The following is a 16,869-nucleotide window of genomic DNA, read 5'->3' on the forward strand; positions in this document are numbered from 1 at the left end:
GTAAAGTGAAACAACACGATTAACCTTGCTCAGCATACAGTGACCTTTAAAAATTGACTTTAGATGAAGTTGGCTATCTATTTTAGGTAATTTTTTGTCATAGCTCTCCAACGTCTTCGGTACTTTAATATAAATCTTCGGAGTTCAAATGTTTGGCTTTGAGCGTTCCTGGTGAAGGTAAATCCAGAAAAGCGCTACGTATTAAACGTGTTGTTTTCCATTTGTAGCTTCTTTTTAATCATATCACAACTTATTTTTACAGTAATATTTATTTTCAGTTGTAGTAAAACTCATGTTAGAAAATGTTCGGCAGACGACAAAACCGTGTGAGTTATTGATATCCACGGTTACCCCGTGCTTTCTCCTTTTAATATTGTTACATGTTGTTACAATTTAAGACTGCTTCTCTGTCTTTTAAAGAATTTATTCCAAGTTAAATAATTTTGTTATAAATTATGTGATGTATTTTTATTTTAAATGCAAAAATAAAAACAATGTAGGAAAGGTAGAATTGGTATAAACACATTTAGTCAGCATGGACTTTTTTACTATACACCTGATGAAAAACTATATGTTCCTCTATGACATGGGGGTCGACATTTGAAGAGAACACCATTTTACAAGTTGGACATATACGTTCCGATTTGCCTGGTATACGCTGTGGTAATCCTTGTAAATAATCAGAGTTTATTCCAAAATAAGGTCGTGGTTGCTTTGTTATGGCCTCTTGTTTTTGTGTAGCTGCTCCTGTTGCTCCCATTGGTCTGATTTCTTGGATTGGTCCGTTCTGGTTGAAATAGAGAGAGGTTTATATGTGCATATTATTCAAAGAATATATATGATATACAAAATGCCCTTGGTGTTAACAGTATTAGAAGACTGGATTTATGGCGTCATGACTAATTGTTATTTTGTTGTTGTTGAAAACCAATGAAATAATGATTATTTTTAATCAATGAAAGGAACTTGAAATTCACTTGACCAAACATATCTATACTATTAAACGAGAAGACCTCATTTTGGGTGTCGCTTCTATTCTTTCCACAATAAATTAATCATCATGCCTCTGTGTCCTAGGTATAGTGCATAGTCGCATTTGTCATCCATTCATATGATTATTCAGATTTAGTTATTTTGGGAGAAAAACGAGAAAAAAGGTGTCCGGATATGTTTCCGTCATTGGACGAAATTTTAAGTCAGATTAGACTTCCGGTTTGCGTTTTTAACATACATATACTACGAATACAGGACCTTTTTCTGGACGTCGGGATCGGGTGTTTTTAAGCTCGGAATTTCGGGATTTCTTTTTCCGAATTTCGGGATGTCGGGATTTCATGTTTTTAAGCCCGGGATATCGGAATCGGGACCCCTCCGATCCCCCCCGGCCCCTTTATGAATGTTTATAATATACAGATAAGCGTTAAAATTATTCATGTGTTATTAAAATTAATAGAGAACAAACAAAAAAAAATAGGAATTTTTGGGGAAAAAGGAGTAGCCGGGCTAGAAAAACAATTATCCTGTCCCAAAGTACCTATGACTTTTTATACCTTTTCTGAAATTCTCCAGTCATTAAATCTTTTACAAAAATTCATTAATTACAAAAAATAAGATGTGGTATGATTGTCAATGAGACAGCTCTACACAAGAGACCAAAATGACACCGAAATTAACAACTATAGGTCACCTTACGGCCTTCAACAATGAGCAAAGCCCATACCGCATAGTAAGATATAAAAGGCCCCGAAATGACAATGTAAAACAATTCAAACGAGAAAACTAACGGCCTAAATTATGTACAAAAAATGAACGAAAAACAAATATGTAACACATAAACAAACAACAACCACTGAATTACAGGCTCCTGACTTGAATGTTAATAATATACTAAATGTATGTTCATAATGAAATTAATAGAAAAAAAAATGGGAATTATGGAAATAAAGGAGAAGGTATAAAAAAAAAAAAAATTTCCTGTCCCCAAGTACCTATGACTTTTGATACTTTTCCTGAAATTCTCAAGTCATTAAAACAAAATTCTTCCTACAACACTTTACATACTTTCAACCACGGTCTGAAAGCCCGCGATTTCGCGGGTGTGTTCTAGTCTATCCTAATACAAGCAGATAAACTTGCAACAGACCAGAGTTCCTGTAAGAATCTGTAAATACTCCACAAGGAAATCGAATATCAAGTAAATTAATACAGATCATATATTTCAAAATCATAAAAAAAATGAGTACTTACATTGATCTTTCTGGCAAATTGTCTCCATTCTCCCTGCTTTTCTTTAAAGCGTCCACGTAAGATACTTCTGACTCTTTCTGTCATTTCTGTTAGCTTTCGATCAGCCGTAGTCTTTGCCTTGTCTTGTTTCTTTAAGAAACATATCAAATGAATAAAGTGTTTTGAGATGGATAGTTTAAAAATCTAAACTAAATATTATTTGCAACTTGTTTTGATATATTTCCTGTTTAACTAGTCTGGAAGTTTCAATTATCCTGTGTCGCTGACTTGGCATTTTTGCATAGAATTGATACAATTCATTAAGTATGTTGTCGAAAGTATTTTGTCAAAAACGTAAATACTGAAAGGTAAACCATTATTCAATAACTCTTTTAGGGCATCGACTCACGATTTCAGCCGTATCAACTATATTTTTTTGTCTTGTCCTTATGTCCATGTTTATCTCTCATACATTCTGTCTTAAACTGTCTACTTTCGGTCTCAAAAAAAAAACTATTCAACTAAGAACACTACTCCTTTGGGGAACCGACTAAAGATTTCGGCAATAATTCCTTATTTGATCTTACCCAATCGTTATGACTGTTAACAGTTTGTCTCTTTCGACTAAATTTGCCATACAAAAAAAAATGAAAAAAAAAAAAAACGAAAAGTAAAATCACAAAAATACTGAACTCTGATGAAATTAAAACGGAAAGTCCCTACTCACATGGCAAAAACAAAAGCTCAAACACACTAAACGAATTGATTGCAACTGTCATATTCCTGACTTGGTACAGGCATTTTCTTGTGTAGAAACCATCATTCAAGGACAATAACTGCTATAAGCATGATAAGGAGTTGATTGAAGATTTTAGTTTGTTTTTATCTTGTCCTGATGTCTATTTTTGCCTCTTATTGTTTCTCTCTTAAGCTTTCTACTATCGGTTTCAACAAAACAAAATAAACAACCAAGGGCAAGAACTCCTATAAGGAATCGACTAACCATTTCGGCAATATTGACATATGATATTTTCCTAACATTTTGGTCATTTATAGTCATCTCTATCGACTTAAGTTTCCTTCCAAAAAATACTTTTAAAAGTCGATGAAGTCATCATTGAAATACAAAAACTGTTATAAGAAATTGACTGACGATTTTTAGCACATTGACTTATTTGCAGATCTTGTACTGCTGATCAGTTTTTGTAATTTATATTTTCTATTGGTCAAAAGTACTTAAACTATATTTCTTCCAAATAACACAGCCAAGATCTCAAAATTTGTTGAAAGTCTGCAATTTTATAACAAATGAAAGGTGTCGTCTAATAGTTTTAATCAAAATCGCCCGTATCCCTATGTCCCAAATATGGAAAATGAACATATAAGGTAAATGCAGTAAAAGAGAGGCGAAAGATACCAAAGGGATAGTCAAACTCATAAATCGAAAATAAACTGACAATAAAAAAAAGAAAAAGAAAAAGACAAACAGTCAAATAAGTGTACACATGAAACAACATAAGAAACTCAAGACTAAGCAACACGAACCCCACCAAATACTTGGGGCGTTATCATGTGCTCCGGGAGTAAATACATGTAATTCGAAACGGTTAAGTATTTGCAAGGTTGAAAAACAACTGAGACATTGTAGTTAACATATAGACAGTATTCCAGAGTTAAAAGAAAGACAACTTCTGTATTTCGTTACACTTTTCAAGAAGTAGTCATGGACTTAGAATTACCAAAAACATAAAATCAATCCTAGGGAAATTCGAAACATAGTAACACCAACTATATAGTTGTAAAAGTGACCTACCGAGTGATTTGAATGTAGTTTGTACAAATAATTCATAGATGATATCGATAATCAAAAGTAAAAAAAACTATGTTCAGGCGAAGATCACAAACTATTACCACTCAATACATGGTACTACATTGTAATTTTAATATAAATTTAGCGTGATATGAAATTGAAAACCTTAGCATTGAGAACTCGAAATTCAAAAAGGTTGTGTCAAATATAGTTTAGGAAATCTATACCTTGGGTAAAATATCCTAATATTTTGAAATATTCTAAGTGTTGTAAAGGGTTATATTATAAATATGATCGTATCAATGAAAATTCAGACAACGTTTTATTTATTTATCATAGCTTGTTGACAAATAGCTATAGTGGTCATGATACAACTGACAAGTCATTAATTTTATATGATGAATTGTATTCTTTCAAATCAAATTACTAAAAGGCATATAGTCGTTTACCATGTAGAAATGAATTTGCTGCATCTATCATTTACATGATGTCATTCACCGGAACAATTAGTGTTATCAAAAGAAAATAAAAGGATATGGAGTAATGTACTTAGGACAAATTCGCAAACAGAGAAAAATAGAAAAAGTAGATACAAAGACGGGTCGGCGTTTGGCTATTTGGGTTATGTAAATTCACAGCCGTCACGATAAGTGTGACAATTATGTAGTTTTCCGAAATACCACTCATAACATTGTTAAGACTCCTTATTGATTGTTTCAATTGGTATGACATATATATATATATATTATTTTACCGATAGTGCTTTCTTAAGTTCCTTAATTTCCTTTTCCTGTTTGTCAATGACAGCACGTTGAACGGCTACATTTCTGTTAACTGTTTGAATGTTTTGGCTTTGTTGAGCTATCACTTTCTGGAGGCGAACTTGAAACAAAAAAGCAATCCTAAAGTTATATACTATACCCAGTAACATGCCCTCTGTTACATCGTATCTCAATAAATACATGTGTGTTTACATTGTATAACAGGGGTGTTCACCTACCACAAATATTGCCCCAACAGTCTTGATGTAGAACGACTGAATTCAACATCTCATGATTTTTACGGTCATCATCAAAATTGGTTGTCCGATATGGTGTGTCTTTGTCTCACCTCAATTGAAACAGGTTACCACGGTCTTTTGTACCAGAATAGTCGTATGTTGTGTACAAATGTATCTAACTCCAGATTGTGAATCTTTGAATGAATTTGGTTTCTTATGGAGAGAATGTATGCAAAGCTAAAGACGCATAGGTTTTGCTCATTTTGAAGTTCATGCGGGTTTTTTTGTCTTTTCTTAACTTGAACATCGGTAAGCTACTGTTGCCTCTGATTTAACCCAGAGTTTAAACAAAACATCCATTGTGTTAACAGCCATTTATGTCAAAGAACAAATAAAAAAAACCCAAAGGAGTGTAAATACATACGCATGCGTTTTGGTTTTTGTATTTTCCATCCATTTTCCTCTTTATCTGCATCAGAGCTTGTATCCGATGAAATAGTGTTGCAACCTGAAATTCAGTATCAATAAATAAAAAAAAAATATCACTGTATTAAGAAAGAAAAAACTGTAAAACAAAGCGTTATAAATAACATACGTCCGGAGCGCTTTTCTGAAATCGCCGAAATATTTCAAAGTCAATAATTATAGAATAACTAATCGAATAATTCAAATAGAGAAAAATATTCAACGAGTGACCGAACAACACATTAATTCACGAATGCGCGCAGCCCAACTCTGGACTCAAGGATTTGCTAAGAATTGCTTAGCGATTTAGTAACCATGCAAACAAGCTTAAGCATGGTACTGCATTTTTACTGAACAATTATTTTTAAAGCAAAAATTCTTGAACATATATTTGGATATCAAATATATAGCTACATTGTACCTCCATTTATTTTATTTTTTTTATCAAAAGTCGATCAATAACACTAAAAGATTCATCCGAAGAAATGTATTACGATATAGATAATGCAACATACCACTATCTGTTGTTTCTTTCTCCGTCAAAGCTTTAACAGCTTCTTTGATTAGATGGTCTGTAGTTTGTGTTCCCTGTGTATTATCATTATGTATAATCTGTAAACAATATCATATATCTTATCTGTTAGCGTTTCAAAGAGGGGTTACATAATTTGAACAAGTTTCTGCTATGTTATATTTTCTACGTTTTTATATCATCAGCATTTTTATAGACGAATATGAACATTTTATCTTTATAACAACTTTTACTGCATTACTGCTTACACTTGCATATTAAAGGAAAATATGTTTTTAGAACAAAACCAATTTAGAACCAAATATTTTAGGGATTGCTTCTAAACTGCTTTGGGGGTAGACGTCACAGAGGCAAGATATGGGAGGAAAGCGTCACAGAGACAGTAACACAACGATACATAATTACACAAAATACATCTTCATGGAAAATACTGTCTTCAACAATTGACAGGGGTCTATGACTAAAATATGACTTGAATTTGCCATGACTTCGGATGAGCACATAAATATGTTACTGGGCTTAACATTTTTTATATCTATTTGCAAAAATGAACCAAATAAAGTCATTCAACAATACAAGCCTTTTTTTCTTTTATTCATTCGTTAAGAAAATACCTTTAAAATAACAAAAGAAGATTATTCTACCTGAAAATTCTCTGTCAACTTGAGGTTTTTTGCCTCCCGTTGACTAATCAAACATTCGTTCTTCCAATGTTTAGCCTGTTTTAACAGACCACTGTTCTTCCTCAACAGATCCCCTATTTTCTTCTTAAAGAACAGTTCTTCCTTCGATCCTTGGAATGGTTTGTAATGTCTCCTTTCCTTCTTCTTCACAATCACTTCCTAAAAAGGTTTTAAAAAGTTTCATTTTTTGATAACTGTATTAACAACGAAGCAATTATAAATTTGCTTCGTTGTAAATGATGTATCCGTAAACCAAGTGATATACGATATTTCTGTGCTTGTATTTCCTATCATGATCTTTTTGATAGAAGATTGCTGCTCACAAGGAAGCTATTAAACCAAGAGTTCCAAATGGTGAAGTTAAATTCATCCCTTCGTAAATTTTACGGACGCCATCACGAGTTGGTTGACCGTTATGGAATAACCGTTTCACAAACGATATCGGATATGTTATTATGTCGTAACTACAATCCCCTTCCCTTTCATGAATGTGACCTACCGAATTAGACTATTCACCGGATTTGTTATAACATAAGCAACACGATGACTGCCACATGTGGAGCAGGATCTGTTTACCCTTCGGGAGCACCGGAGATAATCCCAAGTTTTTGGTGGAGTTTGTGTTGCTTATTCTTTAGTTTTCTATGTTGTGTCATGTGTACTATTGTTTGTATGTTTGTCTTTTTCATTTTTAGTCATGGCGTTGTCGGTTTATTTTCAATTTATGAGTTTGACTGTCCCTTTGGTATCTTTCGTCTATCTTTTAGTTATATGATTGTATGCCATTTTGTACCGAGGAGACGCACATACACGAAAGCGCTGTGAATACAGTACCCTCAACTTTATTGCGGCGAATTAAACATAAGGGAACAAGCTAGAAGTTTGTGAAAAAATAAATGATAAGTAAAATTAAGATAAAGATCGCGGTAGAGACAATTTTCTTCTAATACCAAATTTTAATTTAAAATGTCAAGATGCACCAACGCAAGAATAACGTCTATCTTTTATTTTAAAAACTCCTAGAATAAAAGTTTGTTTTATTGAAGATACACAACTAAGATATGAACGAGGAGTTGTACCTTTACTTTTACAGCTCCAAGATCTGACTTCAAGCTCTTGATTGTTGTTTCATGCATTTGTTCACGGTGTGCTAATTCTGATATGACAACCTTGCTGAGACTACAGAACGCACACGATCCAGCTCCAGCTGTAATTATCTCTAGAAGACCTTGTGGTCCCGGAAGTAATGGTAGTCTTATGGGAAATTCAATACAACGAGGAGACGGTGGGTACGGTATCAATGCCTGAAAAGGAAAGATGTTAGTCTTATGGGAAATTCAAAACAGCGAGGAGACGGTGGATACGGTATCAATGCCTGAAAAGGAAAGATGGTAGTCTGATTGGAAATTCAATACACCGAGGAGACAGTGGGTACGGTATCAATGCCTGAAAGGAAAGAGCGCAACCAGATATTACTGTTATATGGAACATGATAATTTTTTTTCATCGTGACGGAATAGTAAAAAGTCTGGCCGCTGGAAAGAAATAAAAATCATGTTTTTTTAATCGTTTCCACATTTATCATGACCTCATTTGGGACAATATCCCTAATGCGCCTTGAAATTAGGAACTCAAAAGTCACGTGTAAACAAAAAATCTCTTTTTAGTGATATTTGACACTTTTCTATGATAAACAAGTGACTGAGCTTAACCATTTGAGTTAATTTAGAAAGTAGGGGAACACAGAATAAATGTAAACAATCTACGGAGCTATTAAATGTGTTCAAAGTATTAAATTTTCAAAGAACTTATTGTGTTAAAAATGGGATTTTTTACCATGAGGAGCCGCATCACAATAGGATACCCGGGGTTTGTTAATTTACGGAAAAAGTAATCTCACTTCGTACCCCGAAAATTTAACCACATATGTCAAAATGTCTCAGCTTCGAAACGAGCCATCACACATATCCAAGTTAACGATATGAACTGAGCAACTGAAGAAAACGTTACCATTACCGCCTATGGAGAAACTAATACGCATGTTGACCGATTTGTCGATGTTTTATGTCGATAAATTTGATAGGATAAACAAATATACAAAGACGTTCAATAAAATCAACTTAAAAGATGTATATTTTATATAATGGATCTGAGAAAATGACCATGCCTTCGGACAAACAACTCACCAGTTCTTCCGTTATCCATTTAGCATTCTGAGTTTTGATGTCATATATCAGCTTTTTCTTGGAGGATTTGTTCTTTCCAGCTACAGCAACCTGTGCATAGGTAGCTTTGTTGTCATTTTTCGGTAGGGGAACAATTGGGACATAAGAAACAACAGCTTGTTCATTGTCATTGTACTCTTTAACAACGGGCTGCTTTACAATGTTAAAATTTTCTGTCCAAGCTTGAGCAGGATTAAAGTCTGACGCCAAGGTGTTGTGATCTTTGTACACTGTTAATATTCTTTCTTTGAAAACTCTTCGTTTTGATGGTGAACACAAGGGTAATCCTGGAGGTAAACTGACAGTGGTTTCTGAAAATTTGAAGTAGAGACAGAATTATCATTGTTTTTGTTGTACGGTCTCTAATAAGCCAACCAAAATCTTTGTTAAATTCATAAAAAAAAATAAGGATGAACTTATATATGACGAACAATTACACTTATACTGGGAAGTTTTTAATATAGTACAACGATTGTTTAGTGTGCTATTGTTTTAAATATATATTCTTGCTGGAAGGTTCTTAACAATGAACATTTGAACGAAAGATTTTCTTTAAATCGACCATTCCTGTTTGTTTTAATATCGCCTCCATGGCCGCGGTTGTCTCTAGGTCACGTGTTCCTTTCGAGTGCGGGTGATCGTTAATTCAATACCTTGCCGGGTTAAGTCAAAGACTGGACAATTGGTATTTGCTGCTTCTTTTCTAAGCAAGCGGCATGAAGGAGGAAGAACATAGATTGGTCTGAGTCAGAATAATGTGTCCCAAGTGGTGACATGTCTTTCTGTGGACTAATACCTTGTTAACTAATACGTTCAAAATCCAACTCAACATGTCGGTCTAGTACAAAGCAGGGATAATATTCATATTACCGTTACATGTTCACGTCCTGAATATGCTTTTAATAAACCGCTCTATTCATCATAATCAGCTGTACGTCTTAGAAAGACCACCTTATTTGATTCTTTTTTATAAAAAAAAAATGGTGAAGTACTTTTATATATTATAATATGATGTTTACCCTTTTTTTGCGCACATCATTTTGTGGGGAAAAGTAAAACTACCGTTAAATGAGATCGTGATATTGAATATGAATTCCTGTATTACATACGTCGTTTCCTTGATTCTGTTGTTGGATTTGCGCCTGCTGATTTCTCTAATGTATCAAAGCAGAAGTCTTCATCATAGCCAGCCACTCCACGGAACTGGAATGTGTTACTGATGCCAACCACGTGGTCCCCTTTAGCCACATACAGAAACACAAAATCTACTCCAGGCATCCTCACATGCTAATTTAACAAAATTATTTTTAGATTTAAAAAAAAACATGCAAATATGAATAAACAGAATTCATTAAAAGTGGCAGAAAATCTGGTGTAACATTTCAATTATTTGAGTCCTTTTCGTTGCGGTCAAGACATTGAGTTGCTTGATTATAGTTTTATGTATAGAGTTTTCGTCAGTTTGAAAAACTTTTACATTCCTAACTGTACTAAAAAAAAAGGTTACAATTTTTCAGGAAAATTTGACCTTAGATTATTTTGACTGCTCTGCAGAGGACGTTTTGTTTTTACATTGAATTCTTAGAGATTTATATATTCTCGTGCATACCTGACACGTGTCACGTGCCACTAACAGATATCATATATTTACATTATCTTCATAAACATTTTGACAAAAAACTTTTGGAAATTAATTTGCTTCATAATGTTTACTCAGCTTTATAAAGGTTGTTGAACTTTCAATAATTAGTAAACAGGGAAAATGCAGTTACATTATTAAAGACCAAGAGAGTATGAAGTAAAATACAGAAGAAAGAAGAAAATACTCTATTACTTAAGGAATGACTGTAATATTTTTTCTGTCTATTCGAAATAACATAAAAAATTTGGTGCACACTGAATAACGCGCGTAGCGGGTTATTTACAGTGTGCACCACATTTTTTTATGTTATTTCGAATAGACAGAAAAAATATTACAGTCATTTCTTATAATTCAATTCTAAATTCCATTTTAAACCGTAGAAAACCATGAAAAAACGTTGATGACGTCACGGTCACATGACTAAATTATGTCTATGGGCTCATAACAAAATAGCGTCAGCCAATCAGAAGACGCGTTACATCCAAAATTAAATTATATATTTATACAGATAAAAATTACATACGCATTACTCCTGGTAAGTTTTTGTACCAGCTGATGAAATACAATACCGAATGTGTGCGAAAAGGTCTTTGCAGTCTTGGATAAGATACGTTGAAAGTTCTCAGTAAGGTTGTCCCTGTTGACAATTTTGATTTCTCTAATATTTATGCTTTACTACCCCATATATAAATATTGAGAAATATTTGTTCACATTTATAGACTTATTTGTTATAGTAATTATTAGTATGAATCCATCTGTAGGAATTTGATTTAAAAAGCAGTATTTCATGCAAGGCATTTTGCTTTATATTATTTAAAAGACTAACAAGTCTAAGAATCGTCAATTGTTATTGGCTGTGTATGCTGTTCAATATTTGCGTCTTGACTTTTGTATACATGTTTTAACGTTATTATTTGAAACAAGACTTAACTATCGAATCTCTCGTTTGTTTTGAGCCTAGATTGTGTCGTATACTCATCATGATTATAAATAAGATGTGGTATGATTGCCAATGAAACAACTCTCTAAAAGAGACCAAAGGACACAGAAATTAACAACTATTTGTCACTGTACGGCCTTCAACAATGATCAATGCCCACACCGCATATTCACCTGTAAAAGGCCCCGAAATGACAGTATATAACAATTCAAACAAGAAAACTAACGGTCTAATTTATGAAGTTTATATTACCAATTGAAGTCAGCAACTTTATCTTTCTGTTTGAGATGCGCCCGAGTCAATAACAATTGCTTTGCTTAGTAAAAAAGAATGGCCAACGTAGATACAAGTATCTTGTCTTAGGGAGGGATAAATCCTACTTTGTAAAGGATCACTCTGATTCGAACAAAAAATTCTCTAAAACTGATATTATCAAGATGCTTGATTTCTTGATTGACAACATATTTGTTACGTTCGGAGGACGTGTTTTTCAACAGACTGTCGGCATTCCAATGGGAACAAACTGTGCCCCTCTACTTGCCGACTTGTTTCTTTATTATTGTGAGGCTGACTTCATGCAGGAACTTCTTAGGAAGAAAGATAAGAAGTTAGCAATATCCTTTAACTCTACTTTTCGCTACATAGATGATGTTCTTTCACTAAATAGTTCAAAATTTGGTGACTATGTGGAACGCATCTATCCAATCGAGCTAGAGATAAAGGATACTACAGATACAGTTAAGTCGGCCTCATATCTTGACTTACATCTAGAAATTGACATTGAGGGTCGGTTGAAAACAAAACTTTACGACAAAAGAGATGATTTCAGCTTTCCAATTGTGAACTTTCCAATGGTGAACTTTTCATTTCTAAGTAGCAACATTCCAGCACCAACTGCATACGGGGTATATATCCCCCAATTGATACGATATTCCCGTGCTTGCATTTCCTATCATGATTTTCTTGATAGAGGGTTGCTGCTCACAGAGAAGCTATTAAACCAAGAGTTCCAAATGGTGAAGTTGAAATCATCCCTTCGTAAATTTTACGGACGCCATCAAAAGTTGGTTGACCGTTATGGAATAACCGTTTCACAAATGATATCGGATATGTTCCTTACGTCGAAACTACAACTCCTTCCCTTTCCTGAATGTGACTTACCGAATTAGACTATTTACCGGATTTGTTATCACATAAGCAACACGACGGGTGCCACATGTGGAGCAGGATCTGCTTACCCTTCCGGAGCACCTGAGATCACCCCTAGTTTTTTGGTGGGGTTCGTGTTGTTCATTCTTTAGTTTTCTATGTTGTGTCGTGTGTGCTGTTGTTTGTTTGTCCTTTTCATTTTTAGCCATGGCGTTGTCAGTTTGTTTTAGATTTATGAGTTTGACTGTCCCTTTGGTATCATTCGTCCCTCTTTTACACTTTAATAGAGTTCGATTCGTACCCGGGAAGAAGAAGACAGCACGCACGGCTTCATATCAGTAGTTTGAAGTACTTTGAGCTTGCTTGTAATACGTGTTTACATCAGTTGATATACCGTGGTGGTAGTCCCCCTTAATTTGTACTTATTTTTTGTCTATTGAACCTTTATGGAATTTGAGATTTATTCTGTACTGATTTCATTGTATCCTAGAAGTCAGAAACCTAGTCCGTAAAAGTCTACTCTTAATGTATATATCGATGCTCTTCTGTATTATCCGTTTCTATAGATCAGAGCTATAGACACACAGTTGTTGTTCAGTATGCTCAGATGCTTTTGTGTATGTGTCGATGGTTTGCTGTTATATTGACTGACTTTTATACTCAAAAGCTCATTCCTTTTATATTAAAGTGTATCATACATAAATTTATCATCAATTATTTTATAACTTATAAATTGAGTCTAATGGCAGAATAGTATCGGAAGAAATGTGTTCATCTTGTCCATTTGAATACATGAGAAGACTGAGGAATTAAAATCTGACGAGGGACGTAACAACACGAAAACATAAATGATGTGCTTTGTATTGAACGAGTCTTGTAATTCAAATTTAAATAAATAAAACTGATCATACTAAAAAATAAAGTCAATTTGATACTTACATCAAAATCAGCATCCGTAAATTGGACACTTCTTCGCCTGAGTGTGTAAGCATGTTGGGGAATAAGGGGTGCCCATTTATATGCCAAGTAATCATCTACTGAATTCCACTCGGTATTAAAAAGTCCTACATAATCCAATGCTTCTGGATCAAAACAATCTCCAATATCCCACTGTAATCTTATTCTGTAATCGTTCGAATAACAATCCCTAACTGGTCGAAAGGTTACTAAATCTGAAGAGGCATTGATGTTTTCTAATTCAAAGTCAAAATCTGACATATCTAAGGAATGAATCTGAAAAGAAAATGAGATATATTTTTTTTATTCTTGTTAGGAGGGGTTTCGTTTGTACCGAGTGTCACCTTAAATATACAATCTGGAACACTAAAAAGTTAACATAGATTTCCTTTATTGTCGATAAGCAAATCACTTTTTTTCTCAGAGTGAACGAAAATACTTTAATGTATTTCAATATGGGTTGAAATTAGTGAATATAATGCCTAACTATACAAGTTAAAATCGAGTACACTATTCAACAGGAAGTTTTACAAATACAAACGCGTTTCGATAAGTGTCATGGTGAATTTTAAAATACGGAATTTTATGCAATTGGTTCCAACATTTGTAAAATAAATCACTGAACTAGTATACATATTTGTTTATGGGCCATCTGAAGGACTCCTCCGGGTACAGGAGTTTCTCACTGCATTAAAGACCCATTGGTGGCTTTCGACTGTTGTTTGCTCTATGGTCAGGTTGTTGATTCTTTGACACATTCTCCATTTCCATTCTCAATTTTAAATATATATATTAATGCCTGAATTTTAAGTTTAGAAGAACTTAGGTTGATGTACGTCTTTTTCGTAGTAGAGATTTCTCTTCCACTTTTTTATTTCAAAGTTTGAGTGAACAGAAGTTGATATTTTGATAACTGTAATTCTTTCGATTTTGTAAGACATATATCTAAATAAAACTGTTTTTACAAAAGTCGGTAGAATTCCATTTTATTTTCCGTATATAGTGAGTTATTCAAGGTTAAACAAAGTAGTAAATTGAACTCTTTTGTTAGATAGGTTATCCATGTACAGAAATTGGTAACAAAATTACATAATTTTTTAGCAACCATCATATGTTTATCTTTGTTCATACTGTTAGTTGTCATTTGTACATAAATAGGGGTTATTGGCTATTAAACTATTTTTGAGACATACTAACTGAATTAACAGACTATAGATATTTAAAAACAATCTTGTTCACAATAAGATACGCAAGAAATTTGACATGGTTGGTAAATGAAACTGCATGTACATTTACATTATTGGCCAGGTTTTCTAAAATAGGTAGAGAGAACTGAAGAACATTTTAAAGATAAACATTTCCTTATTGATATATCTTAGAATAACAATTTTTCTGATATTTATGAAGAAAAAAAACGATGAAAATGGTTCTCCGTGCTAAACTCCATCTTACCTCTTTTACTGTTCTTTGTAATTAGACTATCACCGTTGACGACGTTTGTTCTTCGAAGATCTCTATGACGTTATACAACAGGAATGTATTCAACATCGGCCCGATTGGATCGTCGGATTGGATCAGTAACGTTATAATTAAGTTATATAAAGCCCCAGTCCCACTAGACCACGATCGCATCACGCTCACCGCGATCTAAAATAAATTTAGATCGTGGTGAGGATGCGGTATGAGCGGCATGAAAATGTTAATTTTCGTTGCTTTCACGATGCTACTACGTTCTTATTACGCTTTTCTACAACGATCCCGCTACGATTAAACCACGTTCTCACTGCGCTTATTCTGCGACTTCACTACGCTTATCAAGATCTTTCTACGCTCTTCACGTTCCCACTACGACCATACCACGAGTTATCCGATTGCAACACGATCTTACTGCGATTATAGCACGTTCTTACTACGATTATACTACGTTCATACCGCGATCTTACTACGTTCTCAGCAATACCGTCAATATCGTGTTTCAAATCAATATAGTTCCATTCCTTCTATTTCTGATTAAACGGAGATTTCCCGGAAACAATACAGTCATGCCACCAAAATCTACTAGAACACGTGGGCGTGGTGGTAGGGGTTGATGTAGAGGCAGAGGGAACAAAGTATGAACGCCATACTAAACTCCAAATAGTACACAGGAAACTAAAATTAAAAATAGTACAAGACTAACAAAGGCCAGAGGCTCCTGACTTGGGACAGGCGCAAAAATAGTGGGGATAAACATGTTTGTGAGATCTCAACCCTCCCTCTATACCTCTAGCCAATGAAGAAAAATAAACGCATAACAATACGCACATTAAAATTCAGTTCAAGAGAAGTCCGAGTCTGATGTCAGAAGATGTGACTAAAAAAAATAAACAAAATGACAATAATACATAAATAACAACAGACTACTAGCAGTTAACTGACATGACAGCTCCAGACTTCTATTAAACTGATACTATACACATAAGTAGTATAATACTTGTCATAAAGAGATGTCGGAACGACCAATCAAACCTAAATTACAACCTATTGCTGGTCCATAAAGCTCAAATGACGATATTTTAGTGAAAGATAGCAGAGATGACACAGATGTGTCAATATAATAATAGGAAGATGTGGTATGAGTGCCAATGAGACAACTCTCCATCAACGTAAAAATCTATAAAAGTAAACCATTATAGGCCAAGGTACGGCTTCAATACGGAGCCTTGGCTCACACCGAACAGCACGATATAAAGGGCCCCAAAAAATACTAATGTTAAACCATTTAAACGGGAAAAACCAACGGTCTAATCTATATAAAAACGAGAAGCATGGTTGAGCCGTTAGAGCAAATGGATAAATACATTCAGACAAACAAAATCTAGAGAGTTTTTTTTTCTATATTTTATGTGAAAATGACAATAAAAATGATGGTCGTAGTGTGAACGTAGTAAGGTCGTGAGAAGAGCGTGATGAGGACGGCAAGGGCGTGCTAGAATCGTACTATGGTCGTGAACAGCGTGGTAAAGTCGTAGTGGAAGAGTTGTTGGGTCGCGGTGAGAACCTGATGGTCGTAGTAAGGTCGTGATAACGTCGCTGTGAGATCGTAGCGCAATCTCTCCGAATAGAATCACGCTTTCGCTACGCTATCGCTACGATTGTACAGCGACCTTTGCGATCTTACTACGATCTTAGTGCGCTCTCACTACGCTTCTACTACGACCTAATTTCGCCACGACCGCACTACGATTGTTTTGAACATG

General features: G+C 34.3%; 1 protein-coding gene across 1 annotated transcript; it reads right to left on the reverse strand.

Moving 5' to 3' along the window:
* Positions 1 to 453: 453 nt before the first annotated feature.
* On the reverse strand, positions 454 to 15,101 carry LOC143064369 (uncharacterized). The gene is made up of 11 exons (XM_076237142.1): positions 15,083 to 15,101; positions 13,613 to 13,906; positions 10,051 to 10,228; positions 8,903 to 9,252; positions 7,796 to 8,020; positions 6,678 to 6,875; positions 6,017 to 6,113; positions 5,461 to 5,544; positions 4,791 to 4,918; positions 2,248 to 2,376; positions 454 to 787 (listed from the first exon to the last, which is right to left on the reverse strand). The coding sequence occupies exons 2-11, from the start codon at positions 13,889 to 13,891 to the stop codon at positions 527 to 529; spliced, it is 1,929 nt and encodes a 642-aa protein (XP_076093257.1). The 5' UTR covers positions 13,892 to 13,906; positions 15,083 to 15,101; the 3' UTR covers positions 454 to 526.
* Positions 15,102 to 16,869: the final 1,768 nt, after the last annotated feature.

The sequence above is a fragment of the Mytilus galloprovincialis genome, chromosome 2 (genome assembly GCF_965363235.1).
Source record: "Mytilus galloprovincialis chromosome 2, xbMytGall1.hap1.1, whole genome shotgun sequence".
In the NCBI taxonomy this organism is placed as follows: Eukaryota; Metazoa; Mollusca; class Bivalvia; order Mytilida; family Mytilidae; genus Mytilus; species Mytilus galloprovincialis.

Excerpts from the sequence above, each read along its gene's own strand:
- LOC143064369 (XM_076237142.1), bottom strand. The coding sequence starts at position 13,891 with ATGTCAGATTTTGACTTTGAATTAGAAAACATCAATGCCTCTTCAGAT. Across the intron at positions 6,876-7,795 it reads TTGGAGCTGTAAAAGTAAAG|GAAGTGATTGTGAAGAAGAA; the intron begins GTACAACTCCTC and ends AAACCTTTTTAG. Across the intron at positions 2,377-4,790 it reads AACTTAAGAAAGCACTATCG|AAACAAGACAAGGCAAAGAC; the intron begins GTAAAATAATAT and ends TGTTTCTTAAAG.